The sequence below is a fragment of the Panthera uncia genome (genome assembly GCF_023721935.1).
Source record: "Panthera uncia isolate 11264 chromosome E2 unlocalized genomic scaffold, Puncia_PCG_1.0 HiC_scaffold_20, whole genome shotgun sequence".
Taxonomy (NCBI): domain Eukaryota; kingdom Metazoa; phylum Chordata; class Mammalia; order Carnivora; family Felidae; genus Panthera; species Panthera uncia.
In genome coordinates, this window is record NW_026057589.1 from 25,528,440 (window position 1) to 25,556,305 (window position 27,866).

General features: G+C 57.7%; 2 protein-coding genes across 5 annotated transcripts; one reads left to right on the plus strand and one right to left on the minus strand.

The window, feature by feature from the left end:
* Window positions 1-703: 703 nt before the first annotated feature.
* On the minus strand, window positions 704-12,113 carry VPS9D1 (VPS9 domain containing 1). Of its 3 annotated transcripts, none has more exons than XM_049622790.1 (15): window positions 11,835-12,113; window positions 10,463-10,538; window positions 8,799-8,888; window positions 8,538-8,700; window positions 7,094-7,205; window positions 6,957-7,019; window positions 6,566-6,618; window positions 6,374-6,461; window positions 6,074-6,159; window positions 5,222-5,739; window positions 4,057-4,186; window positions 3,623-3,831; window positions 3,242-3,338; window positions 1,753-1,857; window positions 704-1,518 (listed from the first exon to the last, which is right to left on the minus strand). In XM_049622790.1, exons 1-15 carry the CDS (start codon window positions 11,931-11,933, stop codon window positions 1,425-1,427), a joined length of 1,983 nt encoding a protein of 660 aa, XP_049478747.1. In that variant the 5' UTR covers window positions 11,934-12,113; the 3' UTR covers window positions 704-1,424. The 3 variants fall into 3 exon arrangements, with proteins under 3 accessions (XP_049478747.1, XP_049478746.1, XP_049478748.1); XM_049622789.1 differs by having other exon boundaries at window positions 8,799-8,891; XM_049622791.1 differs by lacking the exons at window positions 704-1,518; window positions 1,753-1,857 and adding an exon at window positions 1,867-1,998 and having other exon boundaries at window positions 8,799-8,891.
* Window positions 12,102-27,860, plus strand: ZNF276 (zinc finger protein 276). Of its 2 annotated transcripts, XM_049622787.1 has the most exons (12): window positions 12,102-12,864; window positions 16,947-17,250; window positions 17,593-17,639; window positions 17,735-18,181; window positions 19,399-19,477; window positions 20,715-20,798; window positions 24,044-24,154; window positions 24,252-24,327; window positions 24,594-24,711; window positions 24,939-25,046; window positions 27,089-27,188; window positions 27,269-27,860. In XM_049622787.1, exons 1-12 carry the CDS (start codon window positions 12,177-12,179, stop codon window positions 27,513-27,515), a joined length of 2,409 nt encoding a protein of 802 aa, XP_049478744.1. In that variant the 5' UTR covers window positions 12,102-12,176; the 3' UTR covers window positions 27,516-27,860. The 2 variants fall into 2 exon arrangements, with proteins under 2 accessions (XP_049478744.1, XP_049478745.1); XM_049622788.1 differs by lacking the exon at window positions 24,939-25,046 and having other exon boundaries at window positions 12,103-12,864.
* Window positions 27,861-27,866: the final 6 nt, after the last annotated feature.

Sequence of the window (27,866 nt, forward strand, 5' to 3'; positions counted from 1 at the left end):
AAAATACCTCGTTGTCTTGGAGCGTTCGCTCTTGGAATCCAGCCATCCGTGGGGTAGCTGGCGGCCACATGGAGAGACCTCTCATGGGGCTGAATGTCTCCCCGTATTCATGTCCACCTATAACCTGGGCACGTGAGCATATTTGGAAACAGGGTCTTTGCACGTGTCCTCAAGTTAGGATGAAGTCATGCAGGCTTAGGATGGACCCTAGACCCACAACTGGCCTCTGGGGTGGTTGGGCCCAAACCACCTGCCTCAGCGGCACTCAGGTTGCCAGGGGACCCTCCTCCCCTGGCAGATGCTGCCTGAAGCATCTGGGCTGGGCTCCCTGCTTTCTCTTCTTCAGAGGTGACACCTGTCACAACTCAGGGCACCCGTGTGCGTTTCCCACCTGTAGAATGAAGAGGTTTTCCTGACAGCCCTTCAGGCCAAGAGGTCCGGCCCCAGGTCCTGTCCAGTGATGATGTCTGACTCTGCCCTGCCTGGCCCCCTAGGCCCTGCAGAGCGTGTCCTGTCCTAGAGGGTGCAGCCCTAGGGGGATCCCTCTTCTGCTCCCCCCTCCCCCCGCCCAGGGTCTGGGGTGGTAGAGCTCAGTGGGCTCTGTGACAGTCTGGCTCCTGCTGGTCAGCAGGGAAGGTGGTCGCCCTGCTTGGGCCTCCACACGACCAGTGGGAGGTATCAGTGAGAGAGACAGATGCAGAGAGAGACATCAGTGACCTCTTTATTTCTGGCCGTGTCAGTGGCTGCCCGGGGCATGTAACAGAGCGGACGCTGCGCTGCAGGCAGGCGCTGACCCTCGGCTTCACGCTGACCCAGAAAGGGACGTGCGGGGCGGGAATCAGCCAGAGGCCCCAGGATGTCCAATGCCTACTGCCGAGGGAGGGCACAGCTCAGAGGCCCCAGACGCGGGTGGGCACCCTGGGGAGGCCTGGGCTACAGAGGACAGGGGAGTGCTCAATGCCCCGTAAGTAAACAGTATAGCTTCAGACCACCTGGGCTCCAGGCCTTGGAGGCAGGGGATGGGGACGGCTCTCTCCTTGACCCCAACAAGAAACTGGCACCGGAAGCTGGCTGTCACAGGAGAGGGGAAGGGAGAGAAAGCAGACCTGCCCTCTGCCAGGCCTACGGCTCCCTCCCTACCCTTGAGTGGCCGGATCTGTGAGGGTGCACAGGCCCCAGGGGAGTCCACAGCTCTGGTTTCCCTGCACAAAGTCAGGCTGAGGAAAGAGAAGGGCCTGGCTCCCAGGAGCTGATTCAGCTCAGATCTATCCTCTGAAGAGCACAGGGGCCTCCTCAGGGCCCTGGGGCAGACGTCCGGTCAGGGCACGAGTGAGAGCGGCAGAGCCCCGCCACAGCCGGCCTGCTGCCGCCCCCCCACCCAGAGCAGGTGACTTCTGGTGGTCCTCCGCAGGTCCTGTCCTGCTCTACTTGCCCAGGGCACCCCGGGGCAGCAGCTCGACGTAGCTCAGGGCGCTCTGTAGTGACGTCAGGCAGTAACCCTCCTCTCCGATCAGGTACCTGCGTAGAGACAGGCACGGGTAGCACCTGTTACCTGCAGGGGATGCAAAGAAGCCCCCAGCGCCTTGGACGGGGTGTCTGCCCTCGTGGGGCAGGACCTGGACACTAAGGTCGCACAGGGGTCTGTCATGGAGGCTGGGCTGGAGGACACACGCTGCTCAAGGGACGGACCCCCAGCCTGGGAGCAGGTGCCCAGTGCCCCGTGCTGGCCCGACTCCAGCTGGGGGCTCCTACCCCTCATGGATGAACTCCTCCAGGGCTGCGCATTCTGACACCAGCTGGGGGAGACCGCTTCTCAGCACCACGAAGGACAAGATGGGCAGCAGGTCGTCGGCACCGCTGTTGGGTAGAGGCACGGCTGGCCGGTAGGCTCCGGGGGCCATGATGGCTGCTCAGTCCCCATAACCCTGCAGCCCCCAGCTCGGCCTCTGGACTGGTCCTGGGCTTGCCGGCTGCTCTCCCTGCACCCCTCCTGCCCGCCTGCGTGGGGGAGTTGGGAGCAGACTCAGGTCAGCGGCACCGGCAGCCACTACAAGCGGCAACGCCGTCCCCGAATGGGGACCCTGTGCTGCAGAGCCCACGGCTGGGTCAGCAGAGGCCCCCACAGCGGAGGTATCGGGTAGCCCCAACCTCACAGGCTCGCCCTGCAAGCCTGCCCACACCTGGGGAACAGGCTAATGGAGGGGATGGCCCACGTCCCAGGCAGCCTGCTTACTACACCTGGGATCGGAGCCGGGCGCGGCGATCCTCCGGAAGAGGCATCTAAGGGAGCTGAAAAGGTGCCAAGGGAGGCCCTGCAGGACGCACAACACCCGGGCCCAAGGGGCCCACGGGCGGCAGTCTCTGGGAAGAGCATGAGAGCAGCCTGTGGCTTGAGTGTGACCCCCAGCCAGGAAGGCCTCACACACCACGAGCTCTGGCTTGCGGCCCCGCCTCCACCACCCTGGGCACCACCCTCCTGCAGAAACGCGGACGAACTACAACATGGCCCTCACTGGCTCCTCAGACGCACAGAGGAGACAGGTGACATGGGGCTGTAGCCGGACTCAGAAGCGCTGAGTCCTACAACTGTTTTGCCGACAGCTACTTCTGCAGCAGCCGCGTGGTAAACTGGCGAAGGGGGGCTCCCCCACCCCGACCCAGAAGCTGAGGTCTTGTACCCGGCCCTGGGGTTGGTGGGGCTGCTGGTCCCAGGTGGGTCCAGGTGAGACTGAGACAGGACCAGGCGTCAGAGCCCCAGGTAGAGAAAACGCCTGCCCTGCCTCCGGACGGTGGGGACATAGATGATGCAGGAGCCCCAGGTCTGGGGGCTCAGCACAGGGAGCAAGCTCTTCATGGAGGCTGGAGCTGCCTCCCCAAAGCGTGCAACTGAGGGACTGAGCCCGTGTTCCTGTGACAAACAATGCTAAATTGCACTAGGTTAGCCAGGCGGTCCCTGACCCCTAAGTAACCTGCCCAGAGAGGCAGGAATGCATCACCCATGGGGGCTGCAGCCCCAAGCCCTCGGTGGGAATGGACACTCTCCTGGATAAGCCCTGCGAAGCGCACTGTAGCCCCAAGGGTGCTGCGGCCCCGGGGGACCAGACACCAGGTGGGAAGCTGTGGTCCCGGTGCTCGGGGCAGGATGGGAGGGTTCTCTCTCCCCCCAGGCCTCTGCAGGCAGCCCCTCACTTGCTCACTGCCCCCCCGCCCCCACCCCGGGCTGTGGGCTTTTGGGACTCACATGGCTGCGGCACCAAGCTGGGGTCTGGCCTCAGACGCAGCCTCCTGGGCCCGGCAGTAACCCTCGGCACAGGCACAGATAACCCGCAGGACCCGCACTGTGGCCCAAAAGCGAGGCTTCAGGAGAGGGCCGAGGGGAGCCAGTCCCAGAACAACCCCCTGGCACCGGCCCCTCCCGGCACGAGTGGAGCTGGCAGAACTGGGAAGCTCCCGCCCGAAGACACTGCTCTCACACCGCTTCCGTCCTGTGAGACACACCCCCATTTTGACAGGAATAAGGTCTGCACTTCAGAGGCACACAGAGACCCCAGGTCACCCTCTGGGAAGGGACCTTATCCGACTACGTTCCCCCTCCTGTCCTCCCAAACTGCAGCCCCCTCACCGATGCACTCCAGCTTCTTCTGGGGGCAGCTCTCCAGAACCAGCAACCCCAGCTCCTGGGCTGCAGCACAGTAGGGGAAGGCGCCGGCTCCTGTGGCCTCCAGGCCCCGGGGCAGGAGCTTCGTGGGAACGCCTATGGCCGTTGGGGGCGCGTTCCTGTAGAGCTCCATGCTCCTGCTCAGGGCGGCCTCCCGGAGGCGGTGCACGCTCCTGGGGCAGGGAGAGGCCAGGCTCAGCGGCCCAGGGGGCTCTGCCCCACGGACAGAAGCGGCGCTAGGGAAAGCTCGCCGTGCCCAGAGTCACAGGTTCTTGCAAAGCAGAAACATCTGAGGGTGGCCTCAGGGTAAAGCACCAGCTGGAAGCACGGTCAAAAGTGTGCCTCAGGGATCAACGAGCGGGGAAGGCCCCTGTGGGGGCCTGAAACTGGGATCATACCTGTAGAGTGCCAGCAGCAAGGGCCACAGTGGGGAGAAGAAAGGCTCCTCGATGCAGGCCAGGCATCGGTCCTTGGAGGCGGCCGCATTCAGGCCTTCGAAAGCCAGGAGAGTCAGCGAAAGCAGCCTGTCTGCCGGGAGCAGAGCCGGCACAATGGCACTGTGGGGACAGCCAGGCCCTCCGGCCCCAGGCTGGCAGCCCCTGGAGATCATCCTCAGCCAGCCCGGGGTGCCCAAGTGGGCCCCACACCTGCCATCCCCTCTCCCACCCTCCTAGAGCCAGCCGCAGTGTGGGCAGAGCCGCAGGGTCCCGGCTCAGTGGAGAGCGCTCTGCCTGAACCTCCCTCCACTCCCCTCACCCCCCCCCCAACTTCTGTGTCCATGGGGCCTGGGGTCAGAGCACTTAGGAGCTCACAGACTCATGCCCAGCTCCCCCGAGGAACTAAGACGACAGGCTGAGAAAAAGCAAAGGACAGCCTCTTTCTGAAGGGGTTGCACCCCAAACTGTGGGAACCTGGAGGAATTTTAGAGGCATATTTAAAGACAAGACCTGAGGCCCCGGGAGATGGGAGGCCCATCCAGGGTCCCTGCTGGAGCTTTGGGCCCTGTCGGGCCTGCCTCACTGACCTCTGGAGAACCCTGAAAGCCTTCCTCCTTGGGAGTCCCCAGCCACCCTAGGCACCCAACCCTTAGAGAATCCACACACTATTCTCAAAAATGGAAAAGGCTGCAGGGACGAGCCCGTTGTCACCACCGCCAGGCTGCACACACCCAATGGTCCTTGGTTCGGAATCACCAGAGCCCAGCCCTATGGGCCAGCCAGGACCACCTGGCAGCCAGAGGCTCTGAGAGCAGGCCCTTCCTCAAACAGGAGGCTGGAACGAAGCAGCCCGGTGGGAAGACAACCGGGGACTGGGGAGACCTCGGCCAGCCGGCCAGCCGGCCCAGCTGCTCTCACAGCGGGGTGCGTTCCTGTCTGCTCCGCCAGGATTTGCCCCAGAGAAGGGCAGACGCAGAGGGCTCTGCAGATCTGGATGGCCTCCGCCACCCAGAGGAAGGCCTGTCCTTCCCGGGGCCTGTCCTGGGCCTGTGGAAAGCTTTGTGCTGCGTGTGTCGGAGCAGCCCCCTCCCCCGCACGCCCGTCCTGCGGGCACGCCGGCCCTCACCGATGGCGTTGTGTATGTCCTTGACGGTACTCTTCAGCTGCTCGGACAACGGCTCCGTCTTCACCCCCGAGGCCTGGGGCTCAGGCGGCCTCCCACGCCCCCGGCCCCACCCCTCAGAAGCGGCCAAGAAGTGTTCGAGGTCTTCGAAGGAGCTGTGTCTGCTCTGCACGCCCGGCGGGGTGTGTGCCAGCGGGGAGGCAGGCCCGGCGGGGCCGCCGTCCGCCCCTCCCTCGGGGGGGCCGGCGTGCGGCGGGGGCGTGGGGGGGCTGCCGTGGGCGCCGTCCGGGGGCCGAGGGGCGGGGCCCGGCTCCGCGGGGGAAAGCACGCAGTAGAGGCTCTGCGAGGGCCGGAGCCGCCGGCTCCCGGGAGCCCGCAGCCCGTCGGCGTCTGGGGACAAGGCGCAGCAGCCGGGGGTGGAAGCGGCGCCCGCGGCGCCCCTGCTCACGACGGGGTACAGCGCCCGGTACACCGCACACTGGAGCTTCTTCAGGAGCTGCGAGATGGGGTGGTCGGGAACGCTGCGCAGAGGAAGAGGTGCGGGGCTGTGGCGCGGGGCCCGGCCCCGCTGGACGGGTTTTGGCGGAGCAACCCTTGAATTGTTTCCTCGGGAGCGAATGTGGCAGATAAAGTCTGACCCGAGTCCCCCTGGCAGCTAAAAGACCAGCAGGGTGGCTGGATGGGGGGCGTCTGCAAGCCCAGCCCCGCCGAGGGGGCCTGAGCGTGGCGCGTTCGGCCACCCCCGCCCGCGTCCTTCACCCCTTCCCTTTCTGATCTTTTTGGCCGCTGTCAGGGCCAACCAGGGGGCCGGGGGTGGGGGTGGGGGTGGGGGGGGGTGGGGGGAGGCCCTGGTACCTGAGCAGGTGGGAGACCAGGCTGGTCACCAGCGACAGGTCCCCCGGGCTCTTCTTGAGCTGGGCTCTCCAGTGCTTCGGCCAGTCCTGCAGGGCAGGAGTCTCTGGAGGGCATGGCGGGGTCCCCACAACCTTCCCTGCCAAGGCCGCACCCCAGGCCAGCGCCACACTGTCCGTGTCCTCCCTGGGGCGTAGGGAAGGCCCACGCCAACAGGCCTCAGGACCCCCCCCCCAATAGCAACCTGTGACAACCCCACCCCCTGTGACAACCCCACCCCCGTGCCCAGCGGCGGGGACTCACGTGGTCTTGCTCGTACTCGAGGATGGCGGCATAGAGGGCCCGCTGCTCCCGCTCCTCCGGGGTCAGGGCCACCTGACTGCAGAACCTCCTGGGGAGGAAGACAGGGGCTGGGGGCCTCCGAGCTGGGTGGGCAGGGGAGGGAGCCCCCAGCAGCCCACTCAGCAGCCCCGAGACCTGTGGGAGGAGACGCACCTGTCGGCCGCCTCCTGGAGCCGCAGCCGCCGCTCCTCCCTCTTCCTCTGCAGCTGTGCCGGCAGGGTCAAGGCTGTGTCTGTCCTGAGGACCCCCATCGGGAGGTGAGGCCGGGTGGGGCGGGGCGGGGCGGGGCAGCGGGGCCTGAGGACGGGTGCTCACTCAGGGAAGGGAGCAAGCCCTAGCTGACCTGAAGGATGGGGAGGAGCCCATGGGTGCTGAGAGGAACAGAACGCCCGCCCGTGTGAAGGCCAGGAAGGCAGGAGCCGCCCCTCCAGGGCAGTCTCTCTGAGGCTGGAAGAGTTCTGTCCCACACTCCGACCCTGGCACCTTCACTTCCCCCCTCCCCGCCTCCTTCAGCCAGGACACCAGGGAAGGACAGAAAGGATACGGTCTCCTCCCGGGCTTTGGCGATCACAAGGTTCTCCATCACCTGCCGCTGCAGGGACAGGGTCTAGGAAGGGAAGGAGAAAATAAAGCCTGTTCCTCTTCCACCGGCAACCCAGACCCTCCCTGGGACCCGCTTACCAGGGAGGTCTTCTGCAGGGCCTGGCTGGGGTCCAGACGGGCCATCCGGGCCTCGTAGGCGGCCTTCAGCTTCTGGTTCTGCAGAGAGGCTTCCTGCAGGGGCGTCAGCTCCCTGCAGACAGAGACGAGCTGCTGTGCTGTCCAGGCCCCAGGAAGCCCTGGAGTGCCCCCCTGACTGCGTTCTGAGACCAGAAGGAGGCGGTGATGGGGGCAGGCAGGAAATGGGAAGGAGGGAGGAGGTGCAGGGTGGGCTGGAGACCTCTGTCCTGCTGAAACCTGGGCCTGCAGTCGCCAGGCCTCCTGCGTTTTCAAGAAAAGCGGCACACTGCGCTTTCCGCATCCACACGTTGGGCAACAACACGGAACTTTTTAGGGGCATCGTGTGAGCCAAACAGCTAGATAACTTTGCCACCCGTGGGAGAGAGAACCAAAGCCTGCTTATTAGAAATAGCTGCCGAGGGCCAACCTCCATGCCCCCACCCAAACTGCTGGTGTCACATGTCTTCATGCTTCTGTGGTAGGAGAGGGTAAGCTGTGAGGATGCCAACTGGCAAGGGAAAATGTGTCCCGGGGTGGGAGTCCCGTGGGGAGTCCGGCCCCGCGATGGCACATGCAGAAATGAGGTAGCAGTGGCCCCCAAGGCCTGGCAGCAGCAGCGCCAGGAGGAGCCAGCCTTGTTTATCCTCCTGGGGGTTCTTCTGTCTGTGTCTAAGTGAGTTTTATCAGTTCCAGAAGCTTATATACTGTTATCTCTTCAAATAATGCCTCTCTTCCTCTTTCTTTCTTCTCTTTTTCTGGAACTCCAATAATCTTGTGTCAGATCTCCTAGCTCTGTCTCAGATTTCGTCTTCTTTCCTCCCCCTATGAGAGTCATTCTGGATATCTTTTGATCTTTCAACCAATTCGCTCATTCTTTCTTCAACTACGTCTACTCTGTTGGTACAATATTGACCACGTGTGTCTGTGTGCATGTGTGTGTTTTCACTGGAGAATATAATTTGTTATTATTTCCAATTCGTTTTTAAAAACAATTTTGGTATTATGTTTTCTGTTTCCTTTCAACGTGGTTCTTTATTTGCTGGGTTATACTCTCTGGCCTTTTGTTCCCTGCAGCTATTTTCAAATTTGCTTTTCACTTTTGTCACTGAGGACAACATGACTGTGTTGTGATGTGTGTCTGGTAACTTCCCCTGAACACTTGGAAGTCTGTGTCTGCTATTACTCTGTAAATTTCTGGTTTCTTTTTGTGCTTGGTTATCTCTCACTGTGCATCATTTGTGCATGCTGAAGATGCTTTTGTCCAAAGGGGATCTGCATCTGTTTTTGCCAAGCGCAAGGGTATTTCCATTCTGGGACCCACTTTAACTGAATTCATTGTGGTTAGCTCACTTTGCCTGGACTTCAAACCCAGGCTCGGCCCACCTTCCGTTTTGCCCCAGCTTACTTCTTAGAACTTTGTGACTCTACCACTTGAAGCTTCTGGAAGATCTCGGGCGGCAGAAAGGGAGAGAGTTTCCCCCCTTCATCTGAGTACACCCGGCGATGTCGGCTGGTCGGTGAGGGGACAGGAGCAGCCGTGGGCATGGCTGGCTTCAGGTGTGTTTTCCCTGCAACACATACATGAGCAAGGGTCAGCATGGAATCCGACGTTCCAGAGATGCAGACTTTGGGGGAGATGCCCCAGGAAAACTTGCCAGAGACCCACCGAGCTTGGCAGCTGTTGACTGGGCCCTCTCCAGACACTGCTCGGCCAGCTTCAGCATCTTTGAGGTGTCCGGGGCCACAGTTTCCCCACCTTCTGGGGATAAAGAGAAAAGAGAGCTGGTCACCGTCACCTTTATTATTAAACCGATTCTTGCCGAGACAAAAACAAGGACGAATTCACCCCCTCCTCATCTCTCCCTCCGGGTCGCCACCCCCTCCTCATCTCCGACCTCTAGGCGATCCCATCTCCTCATTTCTGATCACCTGCTCTGGGCTTACCTCCTGACGCTATGTGGGCGCTGAGCTTGGCCAGCCCAGCAGCTGACTGTCCTGTCATCTCAGCTGGACCATCAGAGCCCTCTCTGTCCCTAACCCGGCCTTTGCTCACCAGGGCCTTTACTTTACTCACAGCCCCTCCTCAGGGTGGGCCTTGCAGTGGATGAGGACCATTTCAGGGACAACTTTATTGCCTGTCTCCTGCCCCCTGGCTGTGCTTGACCTCACCCCTGGCACATCCCTGGGGCTTCTGTCCTGCATTCCCTCTTCTGGGGACCACTCATGTCGGCAGGTGCATGCTGTAGGAGCTGCCACTCAAAACTCTTCCCTGGACCCCACCAGCCTTAGTTTCTGAGCCACTTACTGCCCCCTTTAGAGCCAGCCCCTCAGCACACTCCATTTTAGCCACCTGACTCCCACTGAGACCACCCTCTCTCATGCCCTCCCGTCAAGCCCTTCTCTGAGGCCTCCCCGACCTCTCCAGGTGTCTCTCTTCCAGAACATCCCCCTGGGCGTACTACTGTGTCTTCCCCCCAGTCCCCAACCTTGGGAGTGCCCAGAGCTCTGCTAAGCTCACTGGCTCTCTGGGGCAGCTCTGATTCTGGTGACTCCGACCTCTCCCTAACCACTGTGCTCCTGTATCGTCAGGGTGCTCAGTGCCTCAAACAAGGTGCTCACGATGCAGCTCTCTACTGTGCCCACACAAGTCTGCTCCCGCCCATCCCCACAGCACCTCCTGTACCTCACTGTTGGCCTCCAGCGGCTCACTGTTCCCTCCAGGGGCTCACTGTCTCCACCCCCTGCCCCACCAACCAGCGGCTCACCCAGCAAATCTGTGAGGTCCACCTTGAAATTGAAAGCACGACCCCAGGCCCTTCACTCCTTCCATCCCCAAGTGGTGCCACCGCTGCTGTCCTCACTGTGGGAGCCTCCTGGAGGCTCTGCCTCCATGCTGGCCTCTCCCACAAAGCCTCTACGAGCTTCCTTACCCCGGAACAACACAGCTCCACGCAAGGCTATGCCTGCCCCCACGGAACCTCCTCTTCCCTGTACTCAGCCCCCACTCTCATCTCAGAGTCTTTACACATCCCTCTGCTGGGGGCGTTGCCCCCGGGCCCTGATCTTTACGCAGCTCACTCCTTCCTGGGCTGGGGCTCAGTGTCCAATCTCTGGTTATCCCCATCCCGTTTACATCCTCTTACAACACCCATCCCCGCCTGCTCCCACAACACACTATGACAGCTCATGCTTGCCGAGTGCTCACCAGTTCACCTTCTGCTAATGACCAATGGGTAGGACACAGGACAACCCCAGGCTTAAGACCCACCAAGAGCTAAGCAGTCCATAATTTGTTCCGCGTGGGAGAAGCAGTGAGGCTGAGATCTGTACCTTTGGTGGTCTCCACTTCTTCCAACAGCACCTGGGAGATATAGTGGATGCTCCTCAGGTATTCCGTATACGCCTCCTGTGCCCAGGGAAGAGAAATGGCAGGGGTCAGGCCAGTAGTGGCCAACAATTCCGTCATGCCTGTTTATGCCCTTGTGGGAAACATAGAAACAGTGGTGCTTGCTGATCTCCTGAGATTCACCTGAGGCACCTAACCCGAGGCAGTTAGCTGGTAATTCCTCCGGGTCTAATCAGTAATGTTCTGCACTTTATCTGTACCGATAGTATCCCTCTTCTCTAGACTCGAAGGGAAAACATGCCCAGCTGGGCACCCATCCCTCCTCTCACTGCCTTTCTCTCCAGCACAGGAAGAAAAGAGATTCTCTTTCAGTGGGCCAGGCGAAGTAGTTGACAGCAGTTGCTGTCATTTGTCACTCTGTGCAATGAGTTTCCTTCCTGTGCAACTCAGGGCCTATTTATTCAGTGGCTTAAAAGAATAAAAAATCCTCAGAGGTAAATGAGGGAGTGCTGTTGCTGATCTTGAAATCACTTTCTGGCTTAGCTTCTGGGAAATCCCCTTCCCGAATCCCTGAATAAGTACTCCACGGGCACACAGCAATCTGCAACACTAGAATACTGCCAGTTTCAAGGGTGTGACCAGGTTCAGGGCACGGGCATTTGGAAGCACCACATGATGTTTTGTTGCATCCCAGTCCTCAAATTAACTATCTTTAAATCTACACCTCAGGATAAAATGGATTCCAGATAGGATTTTTGACTTGTGGGGACACCTGCTGTCCTAGAAAACTGACTTGGGGAAAGCAGCAGATTGAGGGACCCGGATGCTTTTCCTGGACATAGGCAGCTTCCTCCCCTCCTTGGACAGTCCAGTGTGGCTCAGCCTGCTTTTCCACTTGGCTGCCACCTTTCGGAATAACACACCCACCCATTCTCAGTAACAAGCCATACTACCCTGCGCAGACGCATCACGAATGAGCCCTTTCAGGGTTCCGTCCCTTTGGGGAATCTGATTAAATCTACAGTGTCTTCTCAGAAAAATACACATTACACATGGGATTTCTTGCCAGATATATTTTGGAGGGCTGCTTCAACCCTCTTGAATCCCCTTTACAGATAAAACCTTGGCTCTAATTCCTACTCTGCGACGACGGGAAAACACGGCGGGAGAGGACTGGGAGCTGTCCAAGGTCACAGGCAGACACCCGAGCCCAGCGCCCAGGGAAACGCCGGAGGGGTCCTGGACGGCACCCACCCCCGGGCCCCGCCCTCGCTCACGCCCACCGGGCAGGCTGCAGGTAGGGGGTGCCTGGAACCGCCGCAGCGACCGCCCCCGCCTCGTTTTGGGTCGCCTCACCCGGGGCCGGTTGCCGGTATCCAGCTCGATGGCCCCGTTGGCCAGCTTCATGGCACACTGCAGCGGCTTCACCGCGCCGTCCCCGGCCGCAGCGGCCATGGCGCCGGGCAGGGGAGGCTGTGGCGGCGGCGGCGGCGGCGGCGGCGGCGGCTGAGGGCGGGACAGGCGGCCCAGAGCCCGGAACTCAGCCTGCGCGGGAGCCGGCACCGCCCGAGCCCTGGACCGCAGGAAGGGGCGGGGCCGGCGCGGCAGCACTTCCGGCGGCCCCAGCCCCAGCACACCTCCCCCAGAGCTCCCGTTGCTGAAGGGGCGGCGGCGGTCTTAAGTAGCCTCGCGAAGTAGATGCGAGCGCGTAAGTGCAACAGTCGGCACCCACATCCCACGTTTGTGACATGCCAAACGTCTGGGCCTTGCCGCGTCGCCCCTCGCTGCCTTCACTGCGCCCCTGCCCCCTTCTCCCCCTCTCCTCGCCCTTCCCTTCGCGCCCCGCCCACCCCTTCTTGCTCCGCCCCGTTTCCAGGGAGCCGAACGGGGCCCAACGGCGCCGAACGGCGGAGTCGAGCGGAAACGAGCGAGCGCAGTCCAGCTGAGCTGACGCGAGGCTCTGGGCCGAGCGGGACGTACCCCGGCCTAGGGGCCCAACCAACAGAGCGGGGCCGAGCTGAGCCGAGTGGAGCCGAGCTGGGTCGAATAGGGTCGAGTGGAGCCGAGCGGGGCCGAGCCGGGCCGAGCCGAGCCGAGCCGTGCCCAGCGGGACTTAGCGGGGCGGAGCGCCGGGCCCGGGCTGTAGCCGCGGCCGCCGCCATGAAGCGGGACCGACTCGGTCGCTTCCTGTCTCCTGGGACGGCGGGGCAGCGCGGGGGCTCCGGCGGCGGCGGCGGCGGCGCCTGTGGCAGCGGCCGGACCCGTGGCCGCCCGGCCCGCAGCGGGCCGAGCGTGGACGAGGCTGCGGCCCTGGTGGCGGCTCGGCTGGGCTGGGGCCTGGCGCGGGCCCGCGGGGACACGGGCGAGGACGGCGCCGACGAGGCAGGTGGGTCCGGCCGGGCGCACGGGGGCGGGTCGCGGGTGGGCGGGCGGAGCCGGGGGTCCCCGGGACCGCGGCGTCTCCCCGGGAGCACGTCCCCCCGGGGCGTCTTCTCCCCCTCGGCGTCCCTGGGCCCCTCTGCCGACGAGGCCTCCCCACGGGGAAGGGGTGAGAGCGGCCTCTGCCTGGCGTCCGGGGTGACGTTTCGCAAGGCCGCTGACCCTTCCGTGCCCACTCTCGGCTTATTAAGTAATTATTGCTTAAGTTTTGCAGTCCGACCGGCCAGAGTCAGTCCTGGTTTTGCCGCGTGCTCTGTAGCCTTGAGGTAGATGCTTAACGTCTCTGAGCCTGTTTCGTCTTCCTTAAAACAGAACTGAGTGGATCAAGTGCGAGAGGCCCTCGCCTGGCAGGTGGTATCTGCGAGAACGTGCACATTGCTTTCGTGTGGTGGATTGCGTCCTCTCTCGCTGAATCCCCCTGGGGGTGGGGGTGGGGGTGGCTTCGTCTACACTCGCTGACAGGCTCAGGGGGTAGATCCCGGGGGAGGCTTCTTCAGGGCTGGTCTCCGGAGCAGGGTTTGAGGAGGAAGAAAGTTTCTCGCTTCTTTTTTGAAGCTCTGTAGCTGTGAAGGCATTTGGTAAAAAAGTTTTGTGTATATATTTTTAAGTTTATTTGTTTATTTTGTGAGAGAGAGCGAGAGCGCACAAGCAGGGGAGGAGCAGAGAGGAGGAGAGACAGAATCCCACGCAGACTTCACATCATCGGCACAGAGCCTGTTTCGGGGCTCGAACTCAGGAACCCTGAGGTTATGCCCTGAGCAGAGCTCAAGAGTCCGACGTTTAACCGACGGAGCCGCCCAGGTGCCCTGTGTCTTTTCTTGCTTTTAATTAATTTATTTTTTGAGAGAGACAGAGACAGAGCACCGGTTGGGGAGGGGCAGAGAGGAGGAGACATAATTCGAAGCAGGTTCCAGGCTCCGAGCTGTCAGCACAGAGCCCGACGCGGGGCTCGAACCCACGGACTGCGAGATCATGACCTGAGCGCCCCAGGCGCCCAACAGCGCAGTGTCATTAACTGTAGTCACCCTGCTGTACGATATGCATCGCCAAGATTGACTTATTTTAGGACTGGAAATTTGTACCTTTTTTTTTTTTTTTAATGTTTATCTTAGGGAGAGAGAGAGACAGATTGAGCGAGCAGGGTAGGGGCAGAGAGAGGGGGAGACACAGAATGCAAAGCAGGCTCCAGGCCCCGAGCTGTCAGCACAGAGCCCGATGCGGGGCTCGAACCCACGGACCGCGAGATCGTGACCCGAGCCGAAGTCGGATGCTTACCCGACTGAGCCGCTCGGGCGCCCTGGAAATTTGTACCTTTTGACCATTTTCCTCCATCGTCTGCATCCCATCCCGCACCCTCCCCATCACCCACCTCAGGCTATCACCAGTCTGCTCTCTGTGAGTTTGGGTTTTTTTGTTTTTTTTTTTTAGGATTACACCTATAAGTGAAATTGTATGGTATTTATCTTTTCCTGTGTGACTTCTTTCACTTAACATAGTACCTTCAGGGTCCATCCGTGTTGTCCCAAATGGCAGGATTTTCTTCTTTCTTATGGCTGAGTAACATTCCATTGTGTGTGTGTGTGTGTGTGTGTATACACACACACCCGCTTTTTTAAATCTGTTTCTCAGTCAGTGCACACTTAGATTGTTCCCGTACCTTGGCTGTTGTAAATAATGCTGCTGTGAAAACGGGAGCGCACCTACCTTTTTGAGCTCGTGTTTTCATTTCCTTTGGATAAATACCCAGAGGTGGGATTGTTGGTTCAAATGGTGGTTTTATTAATTTTTTTGAGGAACTTCCGTACCGTTTTCCGTAGAGGCTGCACCAGCTTATGGTCCCACCAGCAGTGCCCGAAGGTTGCCTTTTCTCCACATCCCCACGACACTCGTCCTTTCTTGTCTTTTTGGTAACAGCCATCCTGAGAGGCGTGAAGTGACAGCTCATTGTGGTTTTGGTTTGCATCTGCCTGACGAGCAGTGGTGCTGAGCGCTCGGCCGCACACCTGTGCTCGTCCGCGTGCTGGTTGGCCGGCTGTATGTGTGTCTTCTCTGCAAGAATGACTGTACGTCTGCTGCCTGGTTTTTAATTGGATTGTGTTTTTGCTTTGGAGCTGTGTCCGTTCTTTTTGTTTTAGATATTAGTTCCTTAGATACGATAGGCAGATATTTTCTCAGGTTTCAGTATTTCTCAGGTTTCCCTATTTTCAGTAGGTTGTCTTTTCATCTTGTTGATGGTTTTCTTTGCAGTGCAGAAGCTTTCTAGTTTGATGTAGTCCCACTTGTTTATTTTTTTTGCTTTCATTGACTTTGTTTTCGGTGTCAAATCCAAAAAATGATCCCCAAGACCGATGAGGAGTTTACTGCCTGTGTTTTCTTCTGGGAGTTTTACGGTTTTCGGTCTCACGTTTAGGTCTTTAATCCATTTTGAGTTTATTTTTGTTTGTGGTTTAAGTAATGGGGATCAAGTTTCATTCTTTTGCATGTGCGTGTCTAGTTTTCACAACACCCATTTTTTAGAGAGAATGTCATTTCCCCATTATATATTCTTGATTCCTTTGTTGTAAATTAATTGACCACACATATGTATGAGTTTATTTCTGGGCTGTCTTTTCTGTTCCGTCAATCTATGTGTCTTTTTTTTTTTTTATGCTCGTTCTCTACTGTTTTGATTACTGTGGTTTTGTAATATAGTTTGAAATCAAGAATTATGATGCTTCCAGCTTTGTTCTTTTTCCTCAAGATTACTTTGGCAATTTGGCATCTTTTGTGGTTTCATATAAATCTTAAGATTGTTGTGTTTCTGGGAAACCGTCACTGGAATTTTGATCAAGATTGCATTGAATGTGCAGATGACTTTGGGTAGCGTGAACATTTTAGCAGTATTAATTCTCTTAATCCACGAGCACGGAATACTCATTTATTCACGTCTTCACTGTTTTTCATCAGTGTCTTACGCTTTTCAGCATAAGGTTTTTCACCTCCTTGGTTAAATTCATTCCTAGGTATTTTATTCCTTTTGATGCAGTTGTAAATGAGACTTTTCTTAATTTGTTTTTCTGATAGTTCATTATTGATTTTGTATCCTGCAACTTCATTGAATTTGTTTATTCTCAGAATCTTTTGGTGACATCTTTAGGGTTTTCCGTATATATTACCATATTATCTACAAACAGAGACAGTTTTTTTTTTCCTTTTTTACTTATTTGGATATTTCTTATTTTTCTTGGTTCATTGCTCTGGCTAGGACTTCTGACACTGTGTTGAATAAAAATGGTGAGAGTGAGCACCCTTATCTTGTTCCTCATCTGAGAGGAGAGCTCTCACCTGTGAGTGTGATGTTACCCGTGGGCTTGTTATCTGTGGCCTTTATTATGTTGAGGTACATTCTCTCTATACCCAGTTCAGAATTTTAATCATGAATGGGCGTTGCATTTTGTCAGACACTTTTTCTGCATCTATTGAGATGCTCATGATTTTAATCCTTCATTTTGTTACTGTGTCACGTTGGTTGATACGTGGATGTCGGACCATCCTTGCGCCCCTGGAATAAGTCCCACCGGATCATGTCATGTGAGCCTTTTAAAGTATTGTTGCGTTTGGTTGGCTAATGTTTTGCTGAGGATTTTTGCAGCCGTATTCATCAGGGATCTTGGCTTGTAATTTTCTCTTCTTGGGGTGTCTTTGTCTGGTTTTGTTATTAGAGTAATTGTGGCCTTGTTCTAGACGCACTTAGAATTATCTGGAAGGTGTTCCGGACCAGAAGACCCTCCATTGACCGTATCTCCCAGAAGGCTGTATGTTCAGCTGGGAGCCCAGAGCCCAGAGCCCTGCCTTTGGCTCAGACGTGGGCTTGTGTTTCTGGGATGCGTCTGGGGAAGCGCCGTGGGGGGTTCTTCCCCCTCAAGGACTGGGAGGATCCTGGGCCTCACCTCCCCAGGCCACGTTGCTGTCTTCCGAGGAGCACGTGTCTTCCAGTGCTCTGTGCAGCCAGCAGCCCTGCCTGACTCAGTGTCTTCTGTGCTTGCCCAGGAACAGGCCGGGCTCTTGCCATGGGGCACTGTCGCCTCTGCCACGGGAAGTTCTCCTCACGGAGTCTCCGCAGCATTTCTGGCAGGGCACCTGGGGAGAGCGCAGACAGACCACCCCCAGGGGAGCGTGTTTTCATCAGGGACTTCCAGCACCTGCTGGGGGTGGCTGTCCACCAGGACCCAGCTCTGTCTCAGTTTGTCTGCAAGAACTGCCACGCCCAGTTCTACCAGTGCCACGGCCTCCTCAAGTCCTTCCTGCAGAGAGTCAACGTCTCCCCGGCGGGCCACCGGAAGACTTGCACAAAGTAGGCATCCCCTCCTCCTTTCATTTGGTGGGCATTCAGGGGCCAGGCACCCTGTGTGCTGGGGCTGGTCTAGGCACAGTGAGTGCCGGGGAACCTCTGCAGCGGGGAGCCGGTCCTGCTTAGGGCAGCAGACACGGGTGACCACCAGCGTGGCCGGTGTGAGGGAGACGGACAGACGTGCTTGGGGGAGGTAGGGCTCCAGAGGGCCACGGGTGTAAGGACACAGCCTCTGGAAGTAGAAGGTCAGACTGCATGTGGGAGAGGCGGCCCGTGACAGGAGTCTGGTGAACCGGCCTCTTGTTCACGGCCAGCCCCGCTCACGGCCATGCTGATGCTTTACAGGGTCGGTGCCCAGCCCCCGCCAGGGGCAGAGGAGGGAGCGTGTCTGGGTGAGTGTGCCCTCCGCGTGTGGTCTGTGGGTTAGGCTCGAGGTGGGCTGGGTGCTGACCGGCCATGGGTGTGGCGTCTCTGTGCCTTTCTTCAGTGGACCTGATCACTTCGAGCCCCCAGGGCCTGCGCGACTTGGTGGCCTGGGTGCACGGACACGCAGCCAGCTGCGGGGCCCTGCCTAGCCTCCAGAGGACACTGTCCTCCGAGTACTGCGGTGTTATCCGAGCCGTGTGGGGCTGTGACCAAGGCCACGACTATACCATGGACGCCGACTCCAGCTGCGGGGCTCTTTTGCTGGACAGTGCGCTGGCAGTCAAATGGACATGGGACAAGGAGATGGCCCCGTGGCTCACCCAGCATCGGGGGTCCAACCCTACTGGGGCTGCCCCTCAGAGCTCCCAGGGCAGAGCGACCACAACTCCAGCCGAGACCGAGAGCCTGCCCGGCGCGGACGCGGCCCCGCCTCCTTCAGATGTCAACCCTGTAGGGCCTGGCCTGTGCCCCCCACCTCAGCCAAGCTTTCCCCCAAGTGGGGCCCCAGGTAGGAGCTCCTCTGGGCCACTGGCTCAGGATTCCTCGTCTGGAGGCAGGCAGGCCCGCAGTGGGGGGCGGGTGTCTGTATCGTTATGGGCAGCGGTCATGGTGTTGCATGCGGAGGCCCCGGGGGGAAGTGATGAGGAGCCGACCTGAGGGACAGGGGGAGGGCCCGGGGACCCTCTTCCAGCAGTTTTTGTAAAGGCGTGCTCATCTGCCGTCTGGTCTTCCTCTCTAAGCCTGCTCGGGGCCAGGGGACCAAAGGAGGGAGAAGAAGGGGGTCCTTGTTGTGGGACGTGGGGGAGGACGGCAGCTGGGACCTCTGAGGCTCTTTCGGGCCAGCTGCGGGTCATTCCCTGGGTCTCCGCCGGCATCCTGGTGACATCCCAGTGGGACTTGCGTAGATGGGCTCCTCTGCCAAGTGGCCAAGAGGGAACACAGGGCCATTGTGTGGGACCCGGTCCCACGGTGCTGTGGTGTGGGGGCAGCTGCTCACGGACTTTGCGTTCAGGTGGCGGAGTTGGCTCCCCCTCCCGCTTCCCTCAGCCTCTGTTTGTGCAGTCGCCTACGTTGAGCGCTGGGCTGCTCCTGTGGTCCAGCTCTTGGTGGCACTTTAAAACGCAGCTGCCCAGATGGTTGAGAGAGAGAGAGAGAGGAAGAGAGAGAAAGAGAGAGAGAGAGAGAGAGAGAGGAGATAATCTTAAGCAGGCTGCACGCTCAGTGCTCAGCCCAACTCAGGGCTCCATCCCATGACCCTGGGATCGTGACGTGAGCCGAAATCAGGAGTCGGACTTTCAACCGACTGAGCCACCCAGGCGCCCCAGAACTGCTTGGCCTTTTAAACTGCGTGCATGCAGTTCGATATTAATGGTTTGATATTAATGTTTCTTTAATGTTTTGGGACACCCACAAAGTGTGAGTCGTCCCTGCCTGACACAGCTGGATCCGAACCTCTGGGAAGGGCTGGGCTTGCTGACGTGAACCGTTGGCTCGGGTTTCTGATGCCTGGTGCTGTCCGTGCCTGTGCTAGACATGGGGGTGGCCTGTTGAGCTGTGCAGGGACCTTCTGGGGGGCGGACCTGGGAGGCGGGTGGGATTTAAGCCTGGAGGACCCCAGGCTCCCCACAGGGAAGGCTCTGTTGTCCGATGGGCACATGCCTCCTTGCTGGGGAGCACTGCCTGCACTGTGTGTTGGTAATGGGAGCCTTGTTCTTTGTTTCTCAGGGCGGTTGGGTGAGAAGCAGGTTCCGTCTTCAACCTCGGATGATCGGGTAAAAGACGAGTTCAGTGACCTTTCTGAGGGGTGAGAGAAGAGTGGGTTTAAATAGCCTAACATTCCTCCTTGGAAAATCAAACTCCGCCAACCTGTGTGCTCTCTGCCTGTGTCCGGGCCGGGGCCCTCTCCCTCTCTCAGTTGGAAGGAGAGGAATGGCCGAGGGTGCTTCCAGGCTTCTTGTTCCTGACGGGGGCCTCCTAGACCTGACGTATCTAGAAGGGGAGCACGACCAGGGTGGTGTGGAAGTTAGAGCCCTACGGTTGCCCCTTCGCTGCTGCTGCCTTGTCTCCTTCAAGGCCGTGGTTTTGTGCCAGCCAAAGACGTTACTAAAATGGGAAGTTGGTCTCTGGCCTTTTGTCATGACGGGATCGTGACTTGGGGCAGAGGCTCTGTAAGGAGGACGAGCCACTGTTGGGGACTGTTCGCTGCTGGGACCGCCTCCTGCTTGTCAGCTGAGAACCACTCATGGTGGCTGCCACACACTGGCCGGCCTTCACCCCCTTTCCACACTGCCACGTAATCTGTGGCTGGAACGCAGGTGCACCCTCGTCCAAACAGGGAGAAGGACAGCACGACTTGTGGCACGACTCCCGTGGGGTGTCTGTCGATGGTGAACAAGATGCTGGAAGAACCCAAGTGGGTTTGCTAGAAACACCCCCGGGACCAGGAGTGGTCGCAGGCTGTCCTAGAGGCCGCCAGCCAGCCTCGAGTCTCGTGCAGATGAGTGGTGGCCTGTGGGGGAAGGCCGTGCCCTGCCAGGCTTCGTTCCGTCTGCCGCCCTGCAGAGACTGCGCAGTTACTCACAGTCGAGGGTAAAGGTCATGGGTACGCAGATATTTTTCTTCTGGCCTTTGTGACTTTGCAAGGTGGCCAGCTGACGTCTGACCTGTCAGCTGGATAGGTGCTCCCAGTTAGGGGGAGTAGGTGCCTCATAATCTAAACGTCCACTTCTGGAGAAGCCCACCTCCTTGAGGTCTTCCTGTGCTGCCTGGGGCCCCAGAGAGAGACTCTACAAGTTCAGGGTCCTGGTGTGAAGGGAGTGTGGCTTCTGGGGGATTGTCGGCTTGCGGGACTTCAGTGACCCTGGCCTGCCCTTTCTGTTAGGAGATGTGATCAGAGATTTGGGGATTTTAGGTTTCTTCAGACCTTTTCAGGAGAGCTAAAACACGGAGTATGGAGATTTGGTGGTGTTTGCAGACAGGAAGTGTCACTGGAGCTGTCACGCACCCCAGGCCTTTGCTGAAGGTGCTCTCTTCTTCCCTAGAGACATCCTGAGTGAAGATGAAAATGACAAGAAGCAAAGTACCCAGTCGTCAGATGAATCCTTTGAACCTTACCCAGAAAAGAAGTAAGGAGGACAGTCCTGCCGCGTGTCCTTGGGGTCTGGGAGGGGCATCACTGGGAGCCTAGAAACCTACGTCTGCCTGGTAGGGTCACCGGGTGGGAGTAGTGGGGGCAGGGGACGGAGGCTCATCCTTCCCGGCCTGCCCTCGCTCAGCACGTTTTCTGCTGCTCTTTGGCCTGACCCCTTTAGCCCGTTGAGTGTGGCTTCTGGGGGGTGGGGGAGGCTTTCCTCGTTCAGTGCTAGGACCCGGTCTCAGTGGCACGTGACAGTGGCAGGAGGCCCGTGGCTGTGACTCAGCCTCATTCGGGGAGCTCCTGCCTTCCTCTCTGCCAGCCCTAACCCTCGGTCACACCACACTAGTGTCTCCCGTCGGCCACGGATTTCCTGCAGTAACCTCCACCCTGCAGTTCTTTCTGCTTCTGTGCCAAGCAAGGCCCTCAGAGGCTCGGGCCCCAGCCCTGCAGTTGCTCTCAGATCTGCCTCTGGCACTGATTTCTGTGCCACCTCCTTGGAGAGTTGCTTCTGTGGCCTTGTCTTGACCTTCCCTTTTCCGAGATTTGTGTTTTCTCTCTGGATGTAGCATCCTGGTGGGGAAGACTGATGTTTACTTGGGCCACTTTTCTCCCAACCTCATGCCCAGGAACACCCAGAACGCCTGCGCATAATTGCTGCCCCACCTGAGAGTTAGGAGCATTTCACAGTAGAATAAAAACACGAGAGTGCAACAGTATCACCCAGGAGGATGCAGCCCAGAAACAGAAGCCAGCCTGACTTTCCTTCTCCTTTGGGCTCTGACGTGGCTGTGGAAAGAGAAACCGAAGCCAGGCTCTGCAGGAGGTGGGGCCAGCTGGAGTGGGCTGACCACAGCTCCGAGCCAGCACACTCAGGCCTGATGGCCACGTTGTCCCTTAGGTACTACAGTGTGAGTCACAACTGGAAACCTGGGACAGGGCCTCTGAGCCTCCCTGGTGCACAGGACTTTGTTTCAGCAGACACACCTGTCTGGGTCCGTAGCTGGGGCAGATAAGAAGGGACTTAGGATGTGTTAATTAGGGCCCCGCGGCTCCGGTGAGAAGTGAGAGTCAGGAGCCCGAGTGACCGAGGGGGAGGAAAGGGAGAGCAAGGAGCAGGGTCCTCCAGTGTCTCCAAGGACTTCAGCCCATACCCGTCAAGGATGCACTTGTGAACCCACGGGCTCTCTGAAGCCGCCTGCTCTCAACAGATGTGTGATCTAGCGTGGGAGGGGAATGGTGACTCCCTGGTCAGTGTGTGGCTCTGACAGGGTGCGTGAGCCGCACAAAAGAGGGTGGAGGCCAATGGGGAGGGGACGCACAGCAAAGCCTCAAAGAACGGTTGTTAGACAAGGAGAAGAGGAGAAGCCTGTAAGGTCATCAGAGAGTTTCTTTTTGTTTATTTAAAAAATTCTTAACGTTTATTCATCTTTGAGAGAGAGAGAGAGAGAGAGCATGAGCGGGAGAGGGGCAGAGAGAGAGGGGGACACAGAATCCCAAGCAGGCTCCAGGCTCCGAGCTGTCAGCACAGAGCCCGACGCGGGGCCTGAACCCACAAACCACAGGATCATGACCTGAGCCAGTCGGAGCACTTAGCTGAGCCACCCAGGTGCCCCTGTATTGCTTTGTCTTTGATGTCACATTTAAGAAACTGTTGTCACATCAAAGGTAGCGTTTTCTTCTCAGAGTTTGAGCGTTTTAGCTCTTATGTGTAGGTCTTTGGTCCATTAGGTCATGTATGTTGGAAAGGAAGGGCCCACCTGCATTCTTTGGCCTGTGGACATCCAGTTTTCCCAGCACCGTATGTTGAAGAGACTGTCCTTTCCCCATTGAGTGGTCTTGGCACCCTTGTCAAAAATCACTTCGTTTTTCTTGTGATGGTCTATACTTGGTCTCTCAGTTCTGTTCAGTTAGTCTTTATGTCTGTTTTTCCGTGCCAGAACCACACGGTTTTGATTACTGTAGCTTTGTAATCTTGGAATTAGGGAGTTTGAGTCCTCCCGCTTTGTTTTTCAGGATTATTAAGCTATTCCGTATCCCTTAAAATTCCGTGTGAAACAGATAGCTTTTTCTGTTTCTGCAAAAAACACCCCTGGGTCTTGATAGGGATCAAGTCTGTAGATTGCTTGGGAAGTAATGCCATCCTAACAATATTAAATCCTGCAGTCCAGAAACGCGGGATGTTTTTGCACTTAGGTCTTAATTTCCTTCAGCAGTGTGTTGCGGTTTTTAGCATACAGGCTTTCACCTTCTGGGTTAAGTTTGTCCCTCAGTACAGTATTTTCTTCTTTTTGATGCGGTTGCAAATGAGTTATTTAAAAACTTCCCATTTTGTTCACTGTTAATGTGTAGAGGTAGAATGAGTTTTTGTGTGTTGATTTTGTGCCCTGCCACTTTGCTGAATTTGTTTATTTTTGCATGTGTGGATTCTTCAGGGTTTTCTACATACGAGATCATATCGTTTGTGCATAGGGGTAATCTTCTAATAGCAGTGGTGAAAACGGGCACCTTTACTTGGTCCTGAGGGCAAGGCTTTGAATCTTCCACCGTTGAGGATGACGTTAGCTCTACACTTGCCATATAACGCCCTTCAAGTTCCCCGTTCTCGACAGTTTTCCTTAAATGCCCGGATCGAACAAGGGGGAAGAAAAAGTGTGCATGTCCCTTTAAATCTTCACTAGACCCCACAGGGGATTAGTTGCTGGGCCTGAACTGGTCCCTCAGGGACCTGCCAGACTGACTGGGAGGTCCTCACTGCCCGCTCATAGCTCTGTCCCCAAGACCACACTGCTCCCTCTGAGCCCCCGCCTGGTTCCTGGAGCTGTGTGCCTCCCAGCGGGTTCCAGAGTGTTGGTTCTGATGTTTTTCTAGCCTAGTGGTCGTTTTGATGGGAGGACTGACCCCTAAAGCTTCTCCACTTCACTGTTTAGCATGACGTCTCCAAATAACGTTTGGTTCTGACGTTTCAGGAGTGAAGTTTGTCCTGAAAACCCCCTCATGTAGCTAGCGTGGTCCCCGTCCCCACACCTCGGCTTCCCGAGGTGGCAGTACGGAGTCTGGGACTTTGCTGGGGGTTGTTCCTGCCCTGGCGCCCAGGGGTCGGTCCGGAGGCCACCAGTGAGCACGGAGACGCGAGCAGGTTGCCGTGGGAGCCTGGCAGGAGCCCCACCTCTCCCGTTTGAGGAGGGAGAAGCGTCTCGGAGTCTGATGAGGTCTCTTTTTCTTTTCCCCTCACAGGGTCTCTGGCAAAAAGAGCGAAAGCAAAGAAGCCAAGAAGGCTGAAGAACCAAAAATGCGCAAGAAACCGGGCCCCAAGCCGGGCTGGAAGAACAAGCTTCGCTGTGAGAGGTGAGGGCCTGGGGTGGGGGGTAAGGGGTCCGGGGGGGGGGGGGGGGGGGGAGGTCGCCTGTCGAGGCGGCAACTCCACGTGTGCCGTGCTCTGCAGGGAGGAGCTGCCCACCATCTACAAGTGCCCTTACCAGGGCTGCACGGCCGTGTACCGCGGGGCCGACGGCATGAAGGTGAGAAGGGGCGGCGCCCTGGGCGCGGGGCGGCCTTTGTAGCTGACCCGGAGGACCGGACGTCTGCGTGGAGCCCGGTGTAGACTTGTAGCCGAGGGCTCACGCGGGCCGGGGCCCAGGGGAGCCCTCCGCTCTTGGGAAAAGCACCCGCCTCTCGTCGCGTGAGGAGTGGTTGCATCTCTTCCTCTGAGGGGGCCGCGCAGGACCCGTGGGAGGGGGTGACCGTCCCGGCCGGGGCGCTCAGGGCCCTGCTGTCGCCCCTGCAGAAGCACATAAAGGAGCACCACGAGGAGGTCCGGGAGAGGCCGTGCCCCCACCCCGGCTGTAACAAGGTGTTCATGATCGATCGCTACCTGCAGCGCCACGTGAAGCTGATCCACACAGGTACGGGCCCTGCTCTGGCACACGCTCACCTCCGCCGGCCCGTGGGCCGGCCGCCCTTCCCAGAGGCCTGGGGCCGTGTCTGGCCGCCTCGTGGGTCGGGCAGAAGCGGCTGGAACCGGCAGTGAGGAAACCCCAGTGCCTTTTCTGCACGTGACGACCCCGGGCTCCCGCGCGTCCGTCACGGTTTGATTCCCCTCCAGTTTTAACGACGTGACCCACACCCCCAGGTCTTAGAAAACCCAGAGCTGCACGTGTGCCGGATTCTGACCACTGCTGCTCCTCACAGAGCCGCTCTCCTGAGTTGGCAGCACCCCCTTTAAAAGACGGACACCTGGGTCAGTCGGGCACCCAATCCTCGATTTTAGCTCGGGGCGATCCCTGTGTCGCGAAGCTTGCTTGGGCTTCTCTCCCCCTCTGCCTCCTCATGCTCTTGCTTGCTCTCAAAAATAAAAAACAAGTCTATTAAGGAAGAAAAGGAAGATTGATGCACTGAATCTGTATTTAAAAAAAATTTTTTTTTTTTAACGTTTATTTATTTTTGAGACAGAGAGAGACAGAGCATGAACAGGGGAGGGTCAGAGAGAGGGAGACACAGAATCTGAAACAGGCTCCAGGCTCTGAGCTGTCAGCACAGAGCCTGACGTGGGGCTTGAACTCACTGACCCCGAGATCATGACCTGAGCCGAAGTCGGCTGCTTAACCGACTGAGCCACCCAGGCGTCCCCTGAATCTGTATTTATCCCTAAACTCTAATTGTACACACAACTTAACGGTAGGGGCACCTGACCTGGGCGTTTCAGTCGGTTGAGTGTCTGACTCCATTTTGGCTCAGGCCATGACCTCATGGTTCATGGGATCAAGCCCTGCATCAGACTCTGAGCTAACAGCATGAAGCCTGCTTGGGCTTCTCTCTCTCCCTCTCTCAAAAGTAAGGAAATTATTCTTAATGTTTATTTTTGAGAGAGGGCGAGCGAGCATGATTGGGGGAGGGTCAGAGAGAGAGGGAGAGACAGAATCTGAAGCAGGCTCTGGGCTGTCAGCAGAGCCCAAGATGGGGCTCGTACCCACGAACCATGAGATCACGACCTGAGCCGAAGTTGGATGCTTAACCGACTGAGCCACCCAGGTGCCCCAGAACTTAAAAAAAAAAATTTACTGTAGGAAGTCATTCTGGTTTACTTTTTTCACTGAGCCCATTTTATGGTTGGGTCGTATTTGTTGGTTTCACAGTGAACCATTTTCCTGTGTTTTTTGTTCTAAGCCTTGTTGGACATTCCCTTAAATTGGGTCTTCAGGCTGCTGGTCTCAGTCGAGACCCCAGTGATCACAACCATTAGCAGTTTTCCTGAAACACCCAAGAGGAGAGCCTGAGCTGTAAAGGTGGATCGTACCTAGCACAGGACAAGCCCGTGTGGGAAGCTGTGTCAGGTGCTTGTAGATGACTGAGCAGGTGCGATTGGAAATGGCAGTGAGGCAGAAGCTCGTGGCCACCACCCCAGGTGCATGTCCAGGAGGAGAAGGGACTGTTCAGTTTTTGTCCAAGAGCCTAAGTAACTGATCTCCAAAGTAGACATCCCCTCCCCCACCAAGGGCCCAGTATGGTTTGTAGAGTTCGTAGAGTGGCAGTCGTCTGTGAAGCTTTATAGACTGGGCTTCCTCGAGGAACTTCTGCTCAGCGGATCTAGTCTCTCTTGAGGAAAACAGGCTTCAAATGGACCCATCTCATGAAGAGGAAGTCCCAGCGAGATGACATTTTCAAGCAATTTGGAGGGCTCTGTTATTAATAAGAAACTTTGTATTAGAAATGTTTTTCATTGGGGCACCTGGGTGGCCCAGTCGATTAGGCATCTGACGATTTCCGCTCGGGTCATGGTCTCACGGTTCAGGAGTTGGAGCCCCGTGTCGGGCTCTGCGCAGACACTGCGTGGAGCCTGCTTGGGATTCTCTCTCCCCTCTCTCAGATTTGAAAAACTTTTTTTTTTTTTTTTTAAATTTTTTTTTTTCAACGTTTATTTTATTTTTTGGGACAGAGAGAGACAGAGCATGAACGGGGGAGGGACAGAGAGAGAGGGAGACACAGAATCGGAAACAGGCTCCAGGCTCTGAGCCGTCAGCCCAGAGCCTGACGCGGGGCTCGAACTCACGGACCGTGAGATCGTGACCTGGCTGAAGTCGGACGCTTAACCGACTGCACCACCCAGGCGCCCCTCAGATTTGAAAAGCTTTTTAAATCTCTGAATAACGTTAGATTTGCACAGGCCCCTTGCTTGGGCCTCGAGTGTAAGGAAAACACCACGTTGGGCCACCAGGCTCCCGGGGAGGGCTGGGCATTTTCGTGCCCGCGTTCATGCCATCTCTGGTCCTCTCTGGTCCCCAGAGGTGCGGAACTATATCTGTGATGAGTGTGGCCAGACCTTCAAGCAGCGGAAACACCTTCTCGTCCACCAGATGCGCCACTCAGGAGCCAAGCCTCTGCAGTAAGTGTGGGGATGGGCACACCTCCGCATGGCCATACTTCTGGCACCCACACCCTTGCTCACCTGGCCCTGTCCCCCAGGTGTGAAGTCTGTGGGTTCCAGTGCCGGCAGCGGGCATCCTTGAAGTACCACATGACTAAACACAAGGCTGAGACCGAGCTGGATTTTGCCTGTGACCAGTGTGGCCGGCGGTTCGAGAAGGCCCACAACCTCAATGTGCACATGTCCATGGTCCACCCTCTGACGCAGACCCAGGACAAGGCCCTGCCCCTGGAGCCACCGTGCGGGACTACGGAGGGCCAGGCTGTGAAGCCTGAGCCCACCTGAACTCGGGCGGGTAAATGGGGTTTAGACGGTTTCAATAGTTCTTTCATTTGAGACCTGATGGCACAGCTTCGCCCGCTGCCCTGGAGCCCCCATGCCGTGTCCCCTCACCTGTGTGTCAGGAGGGCACTGGACAGCAGTACGGTGAAGGGGGGCTCACCGTGCAACTCCCGTAGCCTTTCCAGCGTCCGCTCTGGGACCGGCATTTACCCACGAAACTGACCTTGGGGCCAGATGGATTTTAAATCATTGATTCCTATTCCCCACTAAAGCAATCAAGGAGATTTGTAATCCACTTTCTAGTGCAAGAGCTCCGTGTTATGCTCGTAATAAATTATTTACAAAGGAGCCGGG

What these genes read in the sequence shown, in the direction of transcription:
- VPS9D1 (XM_049622789.1), bottom strand. Translation starts at nt 11,933, where the DNA reads ATGGCCGCTGCGGCCGGGGACGGCGCGGTGAAGCCGCTGCAGTGTGCC. An exon ending in AGAAGTGGAGACCACCAAAG is followed by an intron (nt 8,892 to 10,462) that starts GTACAGATCTCA and finishes CTTTATCCCCAG; the next exon opens with AAGGTGGGGAAACTGTGGCC. An exon ending in GTCAACAGCTGCCAAGCTCG is followed by an intron (nt 8,701 to 8,798) that starts GTGGGTCTCTGG and finishes TATGTGTTGCAG; the next exon opens with GGAAAACACACCTGAAGCCA.
- ZNF276 (XM_049622787.1), top strand. Translation starts at nt 12,177, where the DNA reads ATGCGAGCGCGTAAGTGCAACAGTCGGCACCCACATCCCACGTTTGTG. An exon ending in CACCGGAAGACTTGCACAAA is followed by an intron (nt 17,251 to 17,592) that starts GTAGGCATCCCC and finishes GATGCTTTACAG; the next exon opens with GGTCGGTGCCCAGCCCCCGC. An exon ending in GAACCTTACCCAGAAAAGAA is followed by an intron (nt 20,799 to 24,043) that starts GTAAGGAGGACA and finishes TTCCCCTCACAG; the next exon opens with GGTCTCTGGCAAAAAGAGCG.